General features: G+C 33.7%; 1 protein-coding gene and 4 non-coding genes across 5 annotated transcripts in view; 2 read left to right on the top strand and 3 right to left on the bottom strand.

The window, feature by feature from the left end:
- The window catches only part of LOC124541200 (androgen-dependent TFPI-regulating protein-like), a 46,970-nt gene extending 28,931 nt beyond the window's left edge, over positions 1-18,039 (bottom strand). The window contains exon 1 of the mRNA XM_047119070.1: positions 17,751-18,039. Within this exon, the coding sequence (XP_046975026.1) occupies positions 17,751-17,975 (225 nt within the window). The 5' untranslated portion in view covers positions 17,976-18,039. The remainder of the gene's footprint in view (positions 1-17,750) is intronic.
- On the top strand, positions 783-901 carry LOC124541287. The gene has a single exon (XR_006967203.1). It is a non-coding gene; the product is annotated as a 5S ribosomal RNA (ribosomal RNA).
- LOC124541310 lies at positions 1,874-2,035 on the bottom strand. Its single transcript, XR_006967223.1, has one exon. It is a non-coding gene; the product is annotated as a U1 spliceosomal RNA (small nuclear RNA).
- On the top strand, positions 2,688-2,806 carry LOC124541309. Its single transcript, XR_006967222.1, has one exon. It is a non-coding gene; the product is annotated as a 5S ribosomal RNA (ribosomal RNA).
- LOC124541311 lies at positions 8,471-8,632 on the bottom strand. The gene has a single exon (XR_006967224.1). It is a non-coding gene; the product is annotated as a U1 spliceosomal RNA (small nuclear RNA).
- Positions 18,040-23,459: the final 5,420 nt, after the last annotated feature.

Raw genomic sequence — 23,459 nt, forward strand, 5'->3', positions numbered from 1 at the left:
CCTGCGCAGAAGAACAGTTTTAGGTCTCTATAGAGGAATGAAGGAACGCGGTGGCCAAGACTGCACGCGATTGGCCTATCAGTAGATGCTTATCATTTATTGGTCCTCTCATTTGTCATTCGGCTACCGTACACTTCCGTGCAACTTAAGTAACCTACCGAGATATTATATGACTAGCTGTAAATCGATTTGCTGAAACAAAGATTAGGGGAATACTAAAAGGGTAAAAACATAAAAATTAATATAAACAGAAATACATATTATATACTACTAGCATACACTAGAAACTTAGAACTACTCGCCGATTAGTAACGAAATCTCAGAAGCTATCACACAAATACTAATAATACCTACCAACTGCAAATTTGTCAGGTAGATTAGTGATTTCTAGGCTCTTTCTCTATATTAACTTGGACTTTGGCCAGTCTCAAAATCATTTAGTATATATTGTATATACTAAATGATTTTGAGCTAAAGCTTTTTTTAGCGTAATAATGAAATAACGAAATCTTTATTATTTATTATCAATGACGCGACTGAATTAACGGTTTTTGTTTATTATTTTTTTTATTTATCATCTGAATAGAATTGTTAGTTGTGTGTTTCATTGACGTAGATCAAAAAAATATACTATGCTAAAACGTTACCTCGCGGTACTCCTTAAGAGTTTTACCTATTGCCGGACCTAATTCGTTCTTTGTTAACTACCTTTGTTACTCTACGCATTTAAGTAAGTCTGATAAATGAAGAGTATCGTTTCAGTGTTTTTTGATCATTATTTCGCCAACGTCCATACCATGGTGAATACACCGGTTCTCGTCCGATCACCGAAGTTAAGCAACATCGGGCGCGTTCAGTACTTGGATGGGTGACCGCCTGGGAACACCGCGTGTCGTTGGCCTTTTTTGCTTTTCATTCAACATTGACATTTACAGTTTGATTTCGGTAAATATTGACGTGAAAACCACTCATGTTATACTTTAGGTATGACAAGTATTTACTTTTGGTTAAATTAATCTGAATTTATATAAATTCAAAACCTTCAACTATTTCAGCTACAAATTTGTTTCTATTTCAAAGTGAGAATTTTATGTGTTCAATAATCATCGTAGGAGATCAGAAAATGAAATGACCAAAAAATGCTACCTTGCGGTACTCCATATTCGAAGAATCAATAACTAGATGGAAAACGTCTTCATTCCTTAGTAGCTGTTCTAATCTAGTATTATATATAACATATCATTCAAATAATCCCTGCCTTCCTTGATGTTAAGATGCAAAGAGTTAAATAGATAGATAAAATAAATCTATTATATTTGTGTTTTTTGATTATTTTCTTGCCAACGTCCATACCATGTTGAATAAACCGGTTCTCGTCCGATCACCGAATGTAAAATTTCACTTTATTATTTTTTTTATTAATTTAATAGCATTAAGAGTCTCATTTTTATCATGTCAGATTCACAGAACACGTCCCACACATTTGAAGAGATTTCATACACGAATAAATGCAAAAAAAAAAATTAAATGGTATAATAAAGTGAAGCCATTTTCTTTCGAATGAAAGGGTACAAAACATTCAATTTCAGGTAGTTGATTTCAGGGGTTAGATTCCATTATTATATTCTCTAAAATATTAGCTGAAGATAAACCAGGTACCTAACTTAGGATTCTATACCTAATTCAATGTAATGTAAAATATATACAATTTCAAAATTTGTAAATCCATAGTAATTATTATACACTAATAAAACACTCGACCAATGATACCGCGGCAATTTGCTGTTCGTTTGACTTTACTCCTGTCAGGGTTGGAATAATTTATAAACTTCTGCAGTTGCTTATCGATTTATGTAATACATATAGATAATAAGGGGGACGGCGCGTACGCAGTCCCCACTACCAAAAATTACGCGTCCGAGTTATCCGCATTAGGGATAATCGCAGAGGTCAACCCATCCGCAGTGCAATGGATAGGCCTCGCTCTGGGGGAACCGCCTTCATGATCACGGTGTCCCCTACGCCAGGTAAGTATGCTTTGCTCCTCGTTGGCCGCGCTTATGTATCAACGGACAGCGAACTTCGTCAGCGCGATCTATTTATTATACTACTAGCGACATCTATCACCCCAATGTCATAAGCATAACACTTTTTTTTCTCGTCCAAGTAAGCTCCAATGGATGTGTTGTCTACTTTACAGACTGTATTGTGTTTAACGTAAACAATTTATGTTATATGACATCTAACATAATGTATTCTTAATAGATAATATTTTCACCGTAATATGCATGTTTATCATTATTTTACTAATATCTTTACTCTTGTAGTGCATCTATCTTATACACTTTTAATAATACGCGTCAATAGTTCAATGCATGCCTTATTGTGTTAATTGTTAATAGTTAATTGCTTTATTTCACATAATTATCATCTCAGTAGAATTGTCATTTATGTATATCTTATCTCACTATATTTATGTCTATATCTGGCATTTCATTGATGTAGATCAGAAAAAGGAACGGTCCTAAACCGCTACCTTGCAGTACTCCTTGAGAATTTTACCTGTAGCCGGACTTATTCGTTCTTTGTTAACGGCTTTTGTTACTCTACGCATTATTCTGACACAATTTAAATAATAAAACCACCTCTAAGTAAGTATTATATCAGTGTTTTTTGGTTCAATTATCGCCAACGTCCATACCATGTTGAATACACCGGTTCTCGTCCGATCACCGAAGTTAAGCAACATCGGGCGCGTTCAGTACTTGGATGGGTGACCGCCTGGGAACACCGCGTGTCGTTGGCCTTTTTGCATTTTATTATCAATAATGTAAAAATTCAATTTCAGTATTAATTTAGTCTGAATATGAATGATACAATACATTTATATATATACATATACATTTTTTTTAAATTATAATTTTTTATAAAAATCCCAACAATCTTATAAAACCTAACAATCGTTACGATTGAGGCGTTACGTGTCGACTGCCCCTATTGTCAAGGGGCCTCTTAAAGATTTACATTGTATTTTGTACATCCATACTTTGTATTGTAGTGTTTTCTTTTGAAGGGTGAGTGTGACATTGTATCTACAGGGACAAGAACCATAACATCTTAGCTCTCAAGGTTAATGGCTCGTTAGTGGTGAAAGGAATGGTTTGGCTTATAGCTCCCATGGCCGTGGTGACCACTTATCAGCTAGCTTATTGTCACCTACATAATACATAAAAGATTCCAAAATATATATGGTACATACCAAAATATAACATATCGAGTAATAACACCACTCAGTATAAGTGGTTGGAAACCAGACAATAGGTTGGCTTCATTTTGATTGAGGGGGCCATTAATAAGACGATTTATAGGGGGAGGGGCCTCGAGGGGTGGATTTTCTTTTGTCTTCTTACAAGTGGTGGGAAGGAGTTTCGATAGTCGAACCCGGGTTTGACCCGGTTGCCTCTTATTATTGTTTCTAAAAATAGGGGGTCAAAAACTAGTGAAAATAGTCTACTAATACTAATGTCACTTCTGATTGTATGATTATGATAACAGACTTGTCACCCGTCTCCAATAAAATAATTGTAGGTGATATCATCAGGTAATTATATGCCAATTATATTGATTAACATACAATATTCATTTTTTATTATTATCCACTTACAATGCAACATTGTGTATTATGTACATAGCAAGTTGTTTTATATGTAAAGCATGGTCACATTATGAAAGATGAACAAACCTTATATTAAGGTGTTTCACGCGAAATTACTCAGCAATATTGCGAACCACTAAGAGTCCATGATTAATATATCTTTATTCATAATATACAACAACAACAACAGCCTCTAAATTCCCACTGCTGGGCTAAAGGCCTCCTCTCTCTTAGAGGAGAAGGTTTGGAACATATTCCACCACGCTGTGCCAATGCGGGTTGGTGGAAAACACATGTGGCAGAATTTCTATGAAATTTGTCACATGCAGGTTTCCTCACGATGTTTTCCTTCACCGCCAAGTACGAGATGAATTATAAAGACAAATTAAGCACATGAATCAGCGGTGCTTGCCTGGATTTGAACCCGCAATCATCGGTTAAGATGCACGCGTTCTAACCACTGGGCCATCTCGACTCTCATTCATAATTACAATTAAGTAAATATTTCCACTTTAATTTTATTTATTACTTGGTGGTAGTGCTTTTTGCAAGCCCGTCTGGGTAGGTATCACCCACTTATCTGTTATTCTACCGCCAAATAACAGTACCTACGCAGTCTTATTGTGTTCCGGTTTGAAGGGTGAGTGAGCCAGTGTAACTACAGGCACAAGGGCCATAGCATCTTAGTTCCTATGGTTGGTGGCGCATTGGCGATGTAAGGAATAGTTAATATTTCTTACAGCGTCATTGTCTATGGGTGATGGTGACCACTTACCATCAGGTGACCCATATGCTCGTCCGCCAACCTATTCCATAAAAAAGTCCATAAATCCATAGTGAATATCATAGATTAATCAAGCTCTCGATCTCGGATTAAGTTTGGTAAGGTAAAAGATAGATCTACTTCCGCATTTATAATGTAGGTAAGTATAGATTTCTAAATACTTCACGGTTCAGGGAACTTTATCTGCCGAAATTGTGCTAATTTATCTACTATCTGTAATCTATATTATGTAAGTGTTGTACTTCTATTTTTATATTCGAATTGTTAAATTTGTTTGTTTTTAGAATATTAATGAACGTGTTATTTCCTTGTTAATTCATATTGCAACACTGGTGGTCCGATTGACATGTCAACAACAACATTGAATTTAAAATATTTGAATTACAGATAGTTTTGAACTTTAAAAGTTACTTGATGTGGTAAATTTAATTTAAAATTGCTCAAACGAGTGTTAATAGTGTTTATTTGGCGTTAAAGTAACTTATCCTCAAGCATAAATATTGTCGATTTGACTGATGAATTTCAACGACTGAAACTTCGAATTTGCTATGAAAACTCGGGAAGTATTTTGTTTTTAACATATATGTAGGCGCCTTTTAACTTAAAAATCCTAGTGACGCAAGGATTACGTACTATAAACAAAATATCTCGTATATTTTTCATATAACTCGAAAGTTGGAGATTTGAACATTGACCTCTGATGATTTTTATAATCCGCAGACTGCATAGAACACAATTTATTGTATAAACCGTAGTTCGTGTGCATCAAAAATGCTTTGATATCTTGTTCAACAGATTGTGAAGTCATTATATCCCCTCTTATAACCTGGGTGCCTTCATACGAGGCATCGAAGGCGTGAAGAGGCATCTTGGCGGTATGGCGAGGGTGACTAGTGCAGCTCATTATTGCTGTGCGTACTAGTCGTTTTCGCGATTCCATTTCCACTTACCATCAGGAGTGGAGTCATATGCCTACCCGTATAATATAAAAAATAAATAAATGTATGTGATATGCACAAATAAGGTTTGAGTCACAATAATGAACTGAAAATTGAGCTACTGTCTACCCACAACTTGTTTATAAACCCTAAAAAAAAAGATATCCAATGATTGAGAATGAGTTAATTAAGCATAAGGATAATTTGAATGCCTCATCGACTGAGCCACATTATTTACCTTAACCAGGATGATTATCACTAAACAAACCTCATATATATGAGCACATAATAAATTATAATATATTAAATTTAGTAAAGATACCAACAGAACTATAAAAATAATATATTTAAAATATTTATAATCATCAATACATCTAAATTTAAAAAGACTGTTTACATCTTTCACTCTCAAAGAATTGTAGCAGCTTGCAAGCTTAACCAGATCTGTTGACTGGTCTTTAGGTACATAATATTAACAAATTAATGCAATTACATTTAAAGCAGAATTAATTTCAATCAAATTTAAAAATTGTAGTAGTATCTAAAAAAATGCAACAGGGCTTTGGTTCAACTCTCAATAGATAAAAGATATAACACATTGCACCCTTAGGCATAAAGGCACAATCCAAAATAGTATCTTTTTGGAAAATCCATAACAGATATTTTTTTTTTAAATAACATTTTTATTATTTAAGTTATACATATGAAATAGGGAGCAGGGAGTGTGAGAGAGACAAATGTAATTACAGAGTTATTATGATTCTTTTTCTCTCTCTGTCAGCGCTAATCGGTGGTGCATCTCATTCTGTGCCCTTAGCATTTAAAGTCAGTTTTAAAAAATTTTGACTTGATTCCTTATATTACTAAAGGTGCGACATGTTTATTCAGAGTACAACATACTACAAGATTAATTCTATGAATCTGCATTTAAATACTAATATATAATAGCAGTTATCTATAAACACAAAAATTATAAATAAAAATTTTAATAAATATAAAAACAGTAGAAAATAAAAATTCATAATTTGTGCATTTCTGAATTCAAATAGCCTAATAGATGCACAGAATCATATGTATGTATAATCTTAATTTATAAAGATAAAGAAATAGGTAAAGAATGAATAAATAAATTTAGAAAATTTCTAAATCTTAATTTATGTATACTCCATTATTTGACTTACAAGTAACAGCCTGTAAATTCTTCTCTAAAGGCTTCTCTCTCTTTAAAGAAAAGTTTAGTAGCATATTCTACCATGCTGAGATTGACTATATACACTAATTAAGCACATGAAAATTAAGTGATGCTTGCCTGGGTTTAAACCCAGCGATCATCGGTTAAGATGCATGCATTCTAACCACTGGTCCATCTCAGTTTCGGACATTTACAATAATCTAATTTCCATAAATAAATTTGATTTTGGTAAAAAACACAAAACTGCTTTTTTTAGATAAATATTGTACAACATATATAGGGCATAGGTGAAAAAGAATTGTTGGTGTATTATAACATTAATGTATTGTCTATGATAGGGTAAACTATTTTTACGGAAGATTAATGATCTCCAATCTCATCCAGGAGAGATAATTTTTTTTATGGTATAGTTTGCTAGACGCGGACGCTGGGCCATCTGATCGTAAGTGGTCACCATCACCCATAGACAATGACGCTGTAAGAAATATTAACTATTCTTTACATCGTCAATTTGCTACCAACCATGGGAATTAAGATGTTATGTCCCTTGTGCAGTTACTACAGAGTTACACTGGCTCACTCCTCCTTCAAACCCGAACACAACAACAGAGTACTGAGTACTGTTATTTGGCGGTAGAATAACTGATGAGTGGGTGATACCTACCCAGACGGGCTTGCACAAAGCCCAACCACCAAGACTGACTGACCACAAAGTCGTATGCAATGCTGTACCTTTCCAACGTTTCAGCGATGCATTATAGTTTGTGTGTGCCGTCGCTTTCTCCCCGAAAATTTTTGTTTAATATGAATTCACTATATTATATATGTTCTTGAACTATTTGTAGAATAGTTGAATTTGTTTGTGTGTGGTGATTTCAATATTGACTGATTAAAACTCAAACGAGCTGAGATGGCCCAGTGGTTAGAACGCATCTTAATCGATGATTTTGGGTTCAAACCCAGCAAGCACCACTATATATATTGTGTGCTTAATTTGTGTTTATAATTCATCTCGTGTAATTTCATCGAAATTCTGCCGCATGTGCATTCCACCAACTCGCATCGGAACAGCGTGGTGGAATATGTTCCAAATCTCCTCTCCTTAATGGAAGAGGAGGCCTTAGCCCAGCAGTGGGTAATTTACAGGCTGTTACTTTACTTTTATTTTTTAAAGCTCAAACGTTACGGTATTAATGACAAAAATATTGATCATGAGATCATAGATTTCAAATTCTATTCATGGAATTAAGTCTTCTTGATCTGTACTAAAAATGGGCGTTCCACAAGGATCAATTTTGAATCTTTTTCTATTTTTGTCATATATTAATGATCTTCCAACAAATAAATTGTTCACGGTGTTTGTGTGGTATTATTATTAGTTTACAGTTTTTCGAGGAATCACTTTAGGCTCAATACTTTAGTAGAAACCTCATGTATCATGTCTGATAGAGAGACTGCTTCATAGCAGTTACAAAAGTTAGACAACTAACTGATGTTGATAATACAGACGAATTGATAACCTCTTGAAGTCGGAAAGAGCAAATTAGGAAGTTCATGGACGTTACGAATCGGGCATGTTTGACTTTTAGGTATTCCAACCGGCGAATTTTATTTGATGTTTCCAGTCCGTACTGGGTTAATGTTGTCTTAAATTTTCTCGATTATTACACATTGAAATAAAACTAGTATAAACGGATTTTAATCGCTTACATTAATTATTTTTAACATACCGACGTTTCGAGCACTTAACGTTCATGGTCACGGGTAGACTGTAAGCGCAAATTAGTACGTTTAGGTCCCCGATCTTTGACGCCTAACACGAGTATATAAGTTATAAGCACATAAGTATAATGATTCGCTCTATGGTTTTATTTAGATGACACTCTAGTTTATTATTTCAAGGGGGACGGCGCGTACGCAGTCCCCACTACCAAAAATTACGCGTCCGAGTTATCCGCATTAGGGATAATCGCAGAGGTCAACCCATCCGCAGTGCAATGGATAGGCCTCGCTCTGGGGGAACCGCCTTCATGATCACGGTGTCCCCTACGCCAGGTAAGTATGCTTTGCTCCTCGTTGGCCGCGCTTATGTATCAACGGACAGCGAACTCCGTCAGCGCGATCTAATGTACTACTAGCGACATCTACCATCGAATGTAAAAAACGTTACAGCCAAATAGTTCCGTGATGTACTACTGGAGCTTTTTACAAATTACTAAATTAATCGTTATGAATTTTTATAGTAATCTTTGATAGTCTTAAGTTAAAATAACTTCAATGGGAAATTGGTCCATGTCTACCTAAAAATAGAGGTCATAATCGTATTCAAATAAATACTAAAAAGTCTTATTTATTTGCGAATGTGATTGTATTGCTATGTTGAAGATCATGTGAGGGAAACAATGTAATTATAGGCTCATACATGTTAATTATCACGGTCCGCTGTGCACCAGCCGATTATGAACGAGTGACAACAATCTGTAGAATGATTCTAACGACAAAATCGAAATTTACTACGGAATATGATCATTAAATGTTACAAGCTATATTTATTATGAAAATCATTGGATATATGTGGGTATAGCCTATTCAATTCAATGGAAATAGGAAGAATGATAAACAAATCTTAGATTTACGTTTTTCATTTGCTACTCAGCTATATTCTGCATAACTATGAGTTTATGATTGATATATCTTTATTTATAATAAAACGCTATTACACTTATCTACTTATTTCCACTTTTTTTTTCTTTCAAAATTCCGAAAAAAAAATCCGTCGAAGTTTTTTCGCTAATCCATAGTGAATACCATTGATTAATCAAGCTCTCGACCTATGATTTGGCGTCAAATGTTGTTATTTTGGCTCATCATAACTAGCTTTTCGACATTACATTAATGACTCATGAAGAAAGTTCTTACAAAATAGCACCTCTGTACTAGAATAATGTTAGATTTTAAATTAACATGGTTATTTTTATTATTACAGTTATTAACTACGGGATATTTGCCATGTTTTTTCTTTTTATCCGTTGGATATTTCTCGTGAACAAGACATTCGTAGATAATGTCGAAATATCGAGCTCGAACGGATAAAATACATAGTAAATAATCCGTACTTATTAAATGTAGAATAATGTTAAAGCGAATTCATCGTCTGCATTTCGAAAAAGCATAAAAGAATTCTTTAATAAATATATAGGCTTTAATTGCCAACTTCCACGCGAAACTGCCAACGATTTTCCTTCCACAATAGGTTGTTAACAATAATTTCATTCTTCCTATATAATTATGATATCACAAAACTATAGTTTCTGTATTACAGAGCATAAAACAGCCTCTTAATCGTCTTATGTTTTATTTTCATCAATTTTCCTTTTATCGTACAACACACTTTAGTTGGCTGTCGTGTAACTTCACTATAGAGTACTAGATGGCGCCACACAGAAATATTTATATTTCTACATCGCGATGGCAAGATTACCAACTGGTTTAGACTAGTACGTTGAAAACCAGTGTTGAATTTGGTGGTAGGGCCTTACTCAGGTCCGCCGGGGTTAGTACCACCCACTCATCAGATATTCTGCCGCCAAGCAGCAGTACTTGTTACTGCTGTGTTCCGGTTCGAAGGATGAGTGAGCCCGCCCAATCATAACTGAGATACAAGAAATGCGTGCTATGGATATTGGTAGGTGCCAGTGTCTAAGCGACAGTGACCACCTCCAATCCGGATTATATTGGTACCGTCGATACCTCTAATTTTCCATAACACAAGTGCCTTAGCTACTTTTACATTGGGATCAGAGTAATGTATGTGATGTTGTCCAGTATTTATTTAGTATTTTTTATCATGTACCAGCTTGTCTAACAGTTTAAATCTAGTTTACATTCACATTAAGAACATTTCAGATTGTTAACGAGAATATAACTTTTTTTGACAACCTTTACCCAAACAGGATTGGGATACCCTAACTTTGAGTTTAGATTTCAACCCCTTAATTATTTACGGGAAACTTAATAACATGCTATATACGAGTATAACTATTTACTGACATAGTAACTTAAAGTAAATCAAGTTGTATATGTCATATCATTTCATATCAGCTGAATAGTTTTAAATTATAATTCGGACTTCTCAAATTACCATAAGATGTATATTTCACTCGGGTGTTGAATTATTAAAAAGCTATAACATATGTCTTCTCTTAAAAGTAATCCTAAAGACAAACCTGTCTATCCATCTAATTTTAAAAATGTTGAGTCTTTAAGATAATAATTGAGATTTCTCAACAATTTTTCAGCTCAATACCTTGCTTAATTTTCATATTCCTAACATCAGGGATTACTTGGTAGTAAACAACAGTACGCAGTATTATTGTGTTCCGGTTTGAAGGCTGAGTGAGCCAGTGTAACTACAGCCACAAGGGACATAGCATCTTAATTCCCAAGGTTGGTAGTACATTGACGATGTAAGGAATAGTTAATATTTCTTACAGCGTCATTGTCTATGGGTGAAGGTGACCACTTACCACCAGATGGCCCATATGTTCGCCGCCAACCTATTTCATAAAAAAAGTAATTTTATTACAGAAACGGATACCGGTTTAAACTGTGCATTGTATGTTAGCCAGTCATTTTAATTTTTTTATTAAAGATATTGTATAATGCAGAAACTTTTAATCTATTGGAACCACAAGAGGACAAAAGTCAAATAAACAACATTTGACATACATTCAAATGAAAATGTAATAAAAAACTCCTATTCATAAGGTGTATTACGCAAATAAGGATATATGCCATTATATTGTTATATATATAAAACTATTTGACGCTCCTGATAAAATTAAAATGACATGGAAAATTATTAATTGCAAAACTGGAAGAGTCAACAATAACGTCTCCGACATTAGTTTTTATCTATTGATAATAATTTATTTTCCTCAGATCAGGATGTAGCAAATATTTTTGAAAAAGTTTTTGCTGACATTCCGTTACTACTAGCTCACTAAATCCCTCTCCCACCGTTGCTGAATCATTATTAAAAAACAACGTGAAAGAATGTAATATAAGTTTTAAATTGAATACAGTAGGTCTAAATGTCATAATAAGTTCTTTCAGATCACTAGGTGTTAAGAAAACTGCCGATCTGTGGGGGATCTCTGTTAAGGTAGTCATAAAGATATTATAAAGATATAAAATTATTTGTTGCTTATTTTTCGTTCAATTTAATCTATTCATACAAGAACTACCCTCTTCTCAGCCTGATCCGAGCGGAAACACATAAATACAGCAGAACGCTTAGTAACAGTTTTAATGTTCGTTTGTCTGTCGGTCGATTAGGTTCGAGTCTGTTCGTATCGATCGTGATATTTATTGTTCTTATATACGCATTGACCTTTTATATGTATTACAATATCGTGAGCTGAGATGGCCTAGTGGTTAGAACGCGTGCATCTTAACCGATGATTGCATGTTCAAACCCAGGCATGCACCGCTGAACATCCATATGTTGAATTTATTGTTTTTTTTTACTTCATCTCGTGCTCACAACTGAAAACATCGTGAGGAAACCTGCATGTGTCTAATTGCATAGAAATTCTGCCACATTTGTATTCCACCAAATTTACGGGCTGTTTCTTAACTTTACTTTACTTTATATACTGATTGGTAATTGAATTCGATTATAAATAAATAAAGAACTGAAAGTATAGGTTAGTCACTCGTGTTATTTTTTCTTTATTTAAATTAATCATACAGTTTGTTAGACCTTTATATTTCCAACATAACATTTGGTGCTCCTGTTTTCCCCACAGATAAGAAGATGATACATCTTATCACTAAACACAAATCCAATCAAACAATATTTCAAAATTATATCTATTTACTATGGCCAATTGTTAATTAATTGTTCATCGTGTAATAACTGTTGTAATTATATTTGAATAAATAATGAGTCGAAGGTCAGTTGTTATTATCACGGAAGTTAAAAGAGTAATTATTATCATTTTTTAACCGACTTCAAAAAAAGGAGGAGGTTCTCAATTCGTCGGGGCCTTTTTTTTTTTTTTATTTTTTATGTATGTTACCGAATTACTCGAAGATGGCTGGGCCGATTTTGACAATTCTTTTTTTGTTTGAAAGGGCATGTTTTACAGGTGGTCCCATTGTCAGGAGATCAGGATCTGATGATGGGATCCTGGAGAAATCGAGGGAACTCCTCAAATTTTATAGGCACACCTATAGTGATTTCGGTTTTATTCAAAGTGCCTTGGTTATATGCTCACGAAAAGTGACATTTGATGAAGTGGAACTGATGATGAAGACCACAACTAGTAATCAGAACCTATTAGTAAGTAACTATTTTACGGGCTTAGTTCTATTTCTTTAAGATAGTCGTCAAGCAATTGATGTTAGTAAACATGCCTATGATGAAGTCTAACTGATGGTGGACTACCAGGAGAACTCCTCAATGATTAACGGCATTAAAGTGAATGACAAACACTACCAATTGTAATTATAAATAACAAAACAACACTGAAAAGCAGTAAATAAATTTTTATAAATAAAAAAAACCGCCTTCAAAAATTAACTAAAAAGATAAAAATAATCAGTTACATCCATATCCAATTTACGATTTTTTAATCACCTTTTGAAGGCGGTGCCAACAAAGTAAATAAATTCCTATATTGAAATCATTTAATTTGTATCGATAGTAAGGTTTGTCTAATGGTGTCATCTATACGATAAATAGATTTAGTTTTTGTATGTATGTATTATGTACCTATATGCATATATAGCAATGTTGGCACCGACTTTGAGAGGTGATTAAAAAATCGTAAATTGGATATGGATGTAACTGATTATTTTTTTCTTTTTAGTTAATTTTTGAAGGCGGTTTTTTTTTATTTATAAAAATTTATTTTAATTTTATACGTCTACGTTAGCCTCTTTACTGGTTTTTTGCTGGCTGACGCCGTTAAGTAAATGGATCACAGACATACTAATTATGCGCCTCCGATCTTTGGAACTGAACATACCTTTCAAATCAGAAAACAATCATACTCACAACGTCACTGCTTTGCGGTAGAATCTTTTGGCTGTTGTACCTACCCAGACTGGGTTTTTTTTCTCGGTTTGTATTATAACACATGAGACAAAAAAACCCGCCGAGTTTGTTTCGCCGGTTCTTCTCAGGTCAGGGTATTTTCTTTTCCAAAACGGTAGTGTTTCAGTTGACCATCAATAAGAAAGTGTAATTTAAAGCAATTTTAATTTGATATTCACTGTGGATTCGCGAACATTTTCGCGACGAAACTGTTATCTGAATATAGGAAGTGAAATTAGAGTGGAAATTAAAGTCAAAGTCAAAAATCTTTACTCAAAATAGAAGCGATAACTTTCTTACTGATAGTAAAAAAATGTACCACCGTTTCGGAATTTAACACCTCAGACCTGAGAAGAACCGGCGAAAGAAACTCAGCGGGATCAAATTTTTTTTTCGTATCCTGTTACATATGCAATATTTATTTTTAATAATAATACAAATATATTTTTGTTATTTGAAATAGCCTGAAGGCTATCATCTCATTCCCAAGGCGTGCAGTCAGCTAGAAATTCATTAGTGTTGTAATATCCTTTAGCACACAAACGCTCTATTCTATATTTTTTTGAATTTTATTATTAAATATTTTTGAACGTTTTCTGGGATCCTGCTGTAAAAACGTATACATTGCCCCAAAAAAGAGTTACTAACCCTGTCCAATCGGATACTAGGCGTAACAAGTTTATTCTTGTTCCTTGTATTAATGGAATGTACGTCACTTTTTTGGGAAAATCAAAAAAGGCACTCCAATTTAATTATACATATGTATAGGTACCATGCAATCATCCAATTTATTTCCGTGACAGCTTATTTTTAATAATATATGTATTTAATATATGTATTTGTGCCTGTCTTAAATATGCCACATATAAGATTAATTAAAATTCGACAAATTATCAAAAAACTAATTACAACGATGATTTTATAAGTACATAATAATGTGGAATAAATAGTTTCGATTAAAATCATTATACGTAATAATTTGATATAATTATCCTATGATGCAACACCGTATTGGTTGGGGCTAATAAACGTTTAACATGACTTAATATAGTTGTGTTCCAGTTTGTTTTGTGAGTGAGCCAGTGTAACTACAGGCACAAGGAATATATTGTTACGAGAGTAACCTTAACGTTCAATACGGTGTTATGACATTTGATTCTATATCATAATTTATATCACATTATTATTGCATATTATTAATACAACATTGAATTTACTATATTATATACAATTATTTTTGTAATTAATTGATGAATAATTTGTAAAACTGTAATTATTATTATTTTATATAACATAGCATTTAATACTGGCATGTAACACTATTTCTTTCAATTCAATTCAATTCTTGGTTTAATGGCTTTTAGTTGTGCCGACAGGGCACAGATTACACTATTTCTTATTTTAAATATGATTGAGCTGTCATTAGAAAACAATTGGATGATAGCGGGGGATTCTAACAAAAGATAGAGAGATTGGAGCATCATTGTAAAACGATAGTACTTTTTATTTTGGCCATCCCGAACTACTGAAATTACAATATCTTAGTTTAATGAGCCGGGGTAACCGCCATCAGCTAACATATCATAGTCAGTCAACCTTTCTACTATAAATAAATAAAATGTTTCTTTTAAAAATGTATACAAATGTTTAATTACAATTTATACTAATATTTTAAATCTATCTCTCTGTTGTTCTTCCACAGACAAATCAATCAACTGTATTAGATGAAATTTGATATGAAACGAGTTCCAAGAAAATACATAGGCTACTCTTTTATATCCCTTACATGAAAAAAACATCGAAATCAAAATAAACTTTATTCAAGTAGGCTTTTACGAACACTTTTGAATCGTTATTTAACAACTATATTAAGTGAAGCTACCACCGGTTCGGAAAGTAGATTGTACCGAGAAGAATCGGCAAGAAATTCATTAGTTACTTAATAGTAGTTTTTAACATTAAAATCAAAATATACTTTATTCAAATAGGTTTTTACAAGCACTTTTGAGTCGTCATTTAATAACTATACTAAGTGAAGCAATCACCAGTTCGGCAAGTAGATTCTACCGAGAAGAACCGGCAAGAAACTCAGAAGTTATATGTATATAATTTATCCTGCCTGGAAGTCTACAGTTATTAATTCCGCCCTTTTTTAGTGTCTGCGTAATCTTGCACTGAATAAAATATGCCTTCTTTATCGATGTATTTTTTACAAATGATTTAAATTTATGAAACGGCAAAGTTAAAAATGTTTGTGGAATTTTATTATAAAAACGAATACCTTGCCCCAAGGAGGATAAAAATTCAGTCATGTTAGTTAAATACAATTATATATGTATGCACAGAACGCAAGAGAAGACTACAATTAGTATTAAAAAAATACTATAAAAACGAGTTATTATTTAACACGAATGTACTAAAGTAAATTCTTTTTACAAGTACCTACTTTATACTAATTTGTATCGAGATTCACATCAAAACACATATTTTATAACGTACGAGGATGCTAACAAAAAACCAGAGATTTTTCGAGAAAAAATTAATTGCGTACAAAAACAAAACCGTTCAAGAGATCAGATCTTAAATAATAATCATTAAATTACTAAAATGCTTACGTAACACGTCCTTCCAACTTAAACTATTTGGATTTTATCAAAAAACGAGAGCTGAGATGGCCCAGTGGTTAGGACGCGTGCATCTTAACCGATGATTGCGGTTTCAAACCCAGGCAAGCACCACTGAATTTCCATGTGTTTAATTTGTTGTTTTTTGACTGAAAACATCGTGAGGAAGCCTGCATGTGTCTAATTTCATAGAAATTCTGCCACATTTGTATTCCACCAACCCGCATTGGAACAGCGTGGTGGATATGTTACAAACCCTCTCCTTAATGAAAGACGAGGCTTAAAAACGTTATTCTATCGTACGTGTACCCTTAGCTTATAATATAATGAGGAAATGATAATCTCTGTAATTTAAATAAGTAACAAAACAAAAGAACAACTGGCGCGTACATTAATATCTTGTTAGTATTTTTTTTAATAACGACATAAATAGCATTATAATTCATTGTAAACTCGACCGTATTTAATCTATAATATAGTATATAGTTCTAATTAACAACTAATGTTTGTAACGACGCATTAATATAAAATAAATTAGTTTTTGTAGATGTAGAAAAATATATTATAATTTTCAAACCGATTTAATAAATTCCGACATTATTCAAACCCAATTTAATTCTTTTTTTATGTAATATATTATATATTTTTTTGTCGGACGATCAAATGGCGTTGTTTTGGCACGCACAGCGGATATGGAAGGCTGTAGATATTTATGGTAATCCTGAGTGTTCAAGCTTGCTTCGTTCAAAGTTTCATCAAATCCGCCCCGACTTCGCACGTTTGCAATACTGATACTAAATATACTGCAGAATTTGTTTATTTACGACATCACATAACAAACTTCTAAAATTGTTTCTTTACTATTGTCCATGCATTATATACTTCCTCTCGAATCACTCTATTTAAAAAAAAAAACGCATCAAAACTTATGTTTTATACTATGTAGTGATGTATCGATTCCTTGAACAGCCAATGCCCCAACATTGGTAACAAGATACCCCTATTATAGTTAAGTATTATAGTTCAATCACCCTTCGACCTATCCTATTTTTTTGTAATATCTTATCTACAAGATATAATATAAGAAATCAAATATATCGAAATTCTTTTGCGATCATTTTTAATTTTATCTAGAATATTTTTACTGACCAAATATTTAAAATTAATTTAAAAGAATCATTTGTTAAGAATACTTATTAATGCAGTTATTATTATATATTTATTAAACACATGTTCTGCTGTTCTATTTTTGCTCATAAAAAAAGTGTAATCAATTTTACAAAGTTATTCTTGGCTTTATAAATTAATGCAAGATGTTTTCCCGCGTAAAATAAAAAAAAAGGATTTAATATAAATGAGAAATTATCGACAGTTTTGACATTTTACCAGTGTATTTTTCACAGTTATTTATTATTATTAAAAAAAAAATAACAATATGTAAAAGTAGGTACTTACAAAATTCCAATTCGTAAAAAAAAATGGCGTCAATATCTTCAAATCCTTTAGTATCGGTTCCTTCATGTCAGCTGCGCTTATCGTAAACCATATCTTACACCCCCACGACAACACTACCACGAAGCCAACGAAACAACATCCGTGGAATATCGACCTTAAACACAAATTTATTTTCGAACATTGTCTTAATTTACGCTCTGGTTGATTAGCCTCGATATCACTCATTTTTAAAAATGGAACACGTCAAAATCGGCACTAAACAAAAAAGTATTTAATGTGTCATTAATTTTTTTTTTTTTTAAATGTGTTATTTTATCTGTGTTAATTTGAACCGTGCGTTCGCGGTAATACCAAACACTTGTATGTCATTATGTTTCCAGTTCCAGCGACCTTGTCAGCTGGGTGTTAAGGCTAGGAATGTCTCGATATTCATTTATGTAGATATATTACTATATAGTTATATTTTAAATGAGAATCGAAATTTGATCCGATTAAAAAAAACATTATATATGGCCAGTTTCTGAACGGCTATTGACTTTGCTGAATTGCTATTAAATTTGTCCAGTATAGCTTATCTAGGCTGATACTAGTAAGGTTTAAATTCTTGATCGGACTAAGAAATGGTGTTTTAAGGAATAATTAATAATTCTTACGGTGTGGATTACTGAAAATGAGGTGGCATATTATCTGTCCACCTACAAATTAATGAAGTAAAAAAAACAATACAAATGAGTTTTCAGCACTGATATATCGTCAGAATATATTGCAAGTTAGATGCAGATGTTTTCTTAAAGCTAATTAGGAGGTTGAACATCATGTAAGGATTGAATTGAATGGTTCCTGATATTCCTCTAGAAATTAACTAGCAAATCATTAAAAAAAAATATTAGGATTATTTGGAATAATATCGGCAATAAGTTGCTGCAGAACTAATATCCAGAGAAGCAGAAATTTGCCACAGTCTTAGTGCACCTTCCGAAATCTATCATCAGACCTACATCCTCCGTATGTACCTAATTGTATTTAACTGACAGCACTGAATTTTTAATTGTTGAAAAAGAATAAATACTGACTTTCTGGCCGTTTCATCTCGGTATAATCTACTTTCCGAACCAGGGGTAGCTCCACTTGATATAGATTATTAAAAGAAGATTCAAAAGTGGTTGCAAAAGCCGACTTGAATAAAATATATTTTGATTTTGTGAATAAGATCACGTTTTTGGATTATACACATTTTATATTTTTCCAACCAAATAATAAAATAATTGTATCAATTAGCGTCGATCGAAACGACAATACGCACGACGAGATTTTGCACAAACAGATCAGCGATCTGCATAACAAGATAATAATTCTTCTTTTGACTGGAGAGCAAAATATCAAAATATAGATATGCGTTTTTCAAGAAGGTTTTTACGTGCACTTTTAATCATTTAACAACTATAATAATTGAACCGGTTCGCAACGCAGATTCTACCGAGATGTACTGGCAAGAAACTCAGTAGTTACTGTTTTTCAACATCTAAAAATACAGTCATATTAGTTAAATACAATAATATATAAAATATATCCTGCCTGGAAGTCAACAAGTATTAGCTAAACTTTTTTCTCATCTATATATAATCTTGTATTGAATAATATGCCTTCTTTACCAATGTATTATTTACAAACGATTTAAATTTAAGAAACAGTTTTCTATCGGGAATATGTATTCAGTTTTTTATGTTGTAATCGTTTTGTTTCTAAATTATAATGTTCAGGACGCTCCTTCCGCCTGTTACAATTTGAGATTACAAAGTATCCTTATACTTTTTCCTTGATCTTAGAGATCACTTATTACCATAACTGGTTATATGATTCTTGAATTAAATGTCTTTTTTATCCGACTTAACTAATACTGTTAATGTAAAGGCAAGTTTGTTTATCTGTTTCTTACGCCTTCGCGACTTTACCACCTAACCGATCAACATAAACTTTTGTCATCATATTATCAGGACTAAAGAAAAAAGCGTTATTTACCTGATAAACTCTTCCCCTTCTTTTCACATTGGGATGAAGCCGGGGGTAAACATGACAATAAAAACAAAATTGAATAGTATTGATTTGAAATGCTACATACTACAACTACTACAACAGCCTTTAAATTGCCACTGCTTGGCTAAAGGCCTCCTCTCCCTTTGAGGAGAAGGTTTGGAACATATTCAACCACGCTGTTCCAATGCGGGTTGATGGAATACACATGTGGCAGAATTTCTATGAAACTTGTCACATGCAGATTTCCTCACGATGTTCTCCTTCACCGCTGAGCACGAGATGAATTATAAAGACAAATTAAGCACATGAATCAGCGGTGCTTGCCTGGGTTTGAACCCGCAATCATCGGTTAAGATGCACGCGTTCTAACCACTGGGCCATCTCGACTCATGCTACATAAGCGACCTTTATTTAACGAGTTATGTCGAATTATCTAAGCTATACTGTTCTCCTGATATAGTAGTAATAGTTGAAGATGGCAACACATATAGGTGCGTTATCGGCCTTTTAGTTAAAATACTAGTCTTTACTATCAACCATTTAGTATATTGGCATCCAACTCATTTCCTTGAGAGAAGAGGCCAACGCTGGCGCCCAATATTGGAACCATAACTAGATATACAAAGCACAATTCGTGCGTCATAAAAGTAATAAAATTATTATATTTATTGACGACCTCCGTGGTCGAGAGGTGTGTACACCGGTTTTCATGGGTACGCCACTCCGAGGTTCCGGTTTCGACTCCCGGCCGAGTCGATGTAGATGACCATTAGTTTTCTATGTCGTCATGGGTATGGGTGTTTGTGGTCCCGTCATTCCTTCTGATTTATAACACAAGTGCTTAAGTTACATTGGGATCAGAGTAATGTATGTGATAGTTGTTTTACTGACATACTGTAATTAAAATGGCGGAAAGGGTACCGGCAAGGTTCTTCTCAGTAGAATCTACTCTCCGATCTTGGTTTCACATTTAATTCAACGCCGGAGCATGATTATCCAAAAACGCTTTTATGAGCCTATTGGAATAAAGAATATTTTCATTTGCACTTGCTACTTACGGAATCAAAAGACTACGATCAACTGTTAGTGAGATAAAGTTAATAAAATAAGTAAGAAGATAACAAATGATGCCATTTAGATAATTGATGACGACCTCCGTGGTCGAGTGTGTACACCGGTTTTCATGGGTACGCCACTCCGAGGTCCCGGGTTCGCGGAGCGAGTTGTCGTAGAAAAATTTCATTAGTTTTCTATGTTGTCTTGGGTCTGGGTGTTTGTACCGTCGTTACTTCTGCTTTTCCAAAACACGTGCTTTAGCTAATTACATTGGGATCAGAGTAATGTATGTGATGTCCAATTCTACTGTCCGTAAGCATAACCATTCGTTCTTTGAATACCTATAGTAACCAATCATTGTTATAGTCAAGAGTCGAGATGGCCCAGTGGTTAGAACGCGTGCATCTTAACCGATGATTGCGGGTTCAAACCCAGGCTAGCACCGCTGATTCGTGTACTTAATTTGTCTTTATAATTCATCTCGTGCTCAGCAGTGAAGGAAAACATCGTGAGGAAACCTGCATGTGTCTAATTTCATCGAAATTCTGCCACATGTGCATTCCACCAACCCGCATTGGAACAGCGTGGTGGAATATGTTCCAAACCTTCTCCTCAAAGGGAGAGGAGGCCTTTAGCCCAGCGGTGGGAATTTACAGGCTGTTGTTGTTTGTTGTTGTTATAGTCAATATAATAATATCACTGACATTTCACAAACTGCAGTGAGGTCCGATTTTGTTTTTTTTAAATAGTCCTGTTTCGTACTGTTGACATTTTGCCCTTTTAAAACTGGTTTTGGGTTTTATGTATATCTTAAATTCCATGAAAGATACATACTATTATAAGATTTTGTAGCTTATATATAAAACTAGTTGTAGCCCACGGCTTCGCTTGCATTTTCAACCGACTTCAAAAAGGAGGAGGTTATCAATTCGTCTGTATTTTTTTTTATGTTTGTTTCCTCATAACTTTTTACTGGGTGGACCGATTTTGATATTTTTTTTTGTTTGAAAGATAGTGCTTCCGTAGATGGTATCCGTATGAAAACGACATAAGTCTTAAATTTGCATTATGTATGTGCGCGTACCAATTTTGAGTTATTCACCTATTTAAGGTGAATAACTCAAAATTGGTTGGCACAATTTTGATGATTCTTTTATAAAGAACATACTTTAAGCACGTTAGCGATACTCGGTCAAATTACTTTTGATACTAGGATATTTGAGTCACCTTCCGTAATGTGGTTATGTTTATGTAATTATCATAGTCGAATATTACAATCAACTAGCTACCCACCCCGGCTTCACACGGGTGCAATAATGATACTAAATATACTACAGAATTTGTTTATTTACGACATCACATTGCAAACTTCTAAAATTATCAGTGTTTCTTTAGTATATTGTTCATGTATTATTTATACAAACCTTCCCCTGGAAACACACTATCTATTAAGCCAAGAAAACCCTATAGTATATCTATCAAAAAACGATACGAGAATACTTAAAGAAATATGTTTTTTACAAATTACCTATTATACGATAATATACTGGGTCAATTAAGGGGCTCGCATCGCTTCTTTCTTTTGATTGAGGTGTGTGCCCGAGGCTGACACCGGCTCCAAATATAAAAATAATTATAACTACGTTATATAATCATAAATCGACTTTTAAGTAGTCTAATATTTTTATTTCATTTTACCTAGGAGGACTCTAAAAATATGTTAAATATGCAATTATTTTTATTACTTTTAGTGCATATTCATTTGTTTTTAAATAGTGTTTTGTTTGAAGTCGGTTTTTCTTTTTGTTAAAATTTTTATTTATTAATAAAATACACGTATTGTAACAATTCGAAGGCGCCTCTGTTATTCTTTTTTAGATTGCTAGGAAAAACGTCTGTCAGTCTAGACGGGCCCAGTGGATTTCCCAATACTAACTTTTCCTTGTTTTCTACGTCACAGCGTCAGCGTAAAGGCCAGGGCCAATATCCTGAACTGTCTAGTAAATAGTCTTTCTTTTATTTATTTTACAACACCCACAGGCTCGCAGATGCCCGAGCCTTTTTTACATTTTATTTTAAACATTTTGGCGTTTTATATTTTATAATAAAAATTAGCAGATCTTCACTGGATTTAATTCTTGTCGTCTTCTTGGGAGACGTGGCCCACACTGACATTTTTTTTTCAATAATGTATACATAATCTATAATTAATAATATATAATGTAGCAGTATATGCGTAGTTCTTATTACAACAGTCCAGCGGGTCCTGGTCCGCACTTGATCAGAGAGAGCACGGCCTCGGCGACTCTGATGTCGCGTTTATGTATAGATGTATTGAGGCTGTGCTCTAGGATGGTCCTTTCTGAAGCACCCGCCGCTCGGCCGATGAATCTGCCGATAGCGTCGTCGCCATCGTCCGTGCAGTAGACACAGGTGTTAGTGTGTCTGGCGATTGCCACAACTGCGTGAGGAGTAAATAGTCTGACAATAAATAATACTTAAGTGCCATAAATTTTAGCATAGTATAAAACAAAGTCACTTACCGCTGTCTGTCCCTATTTTGATGCATTTTTTTAATAGATAGCGTGATTCGAGGGGAAGGTTTTTGTGTATAATAGA

The sequence above is a fragment of the Vanessa cardui genome, chromosome 27 (assembly GCF_905220365.1).
Source record: "Vanessa cardui chromosome 27, ilVanCard2.1, whole genome shotgun sequence".
Classification (NCBI taxonomy): Eukaryota; Metazoa; Arthropoda; class Insecta; order Lepidoptera; family Nymphalidae; genus Vanessa; species Vanessa cardui.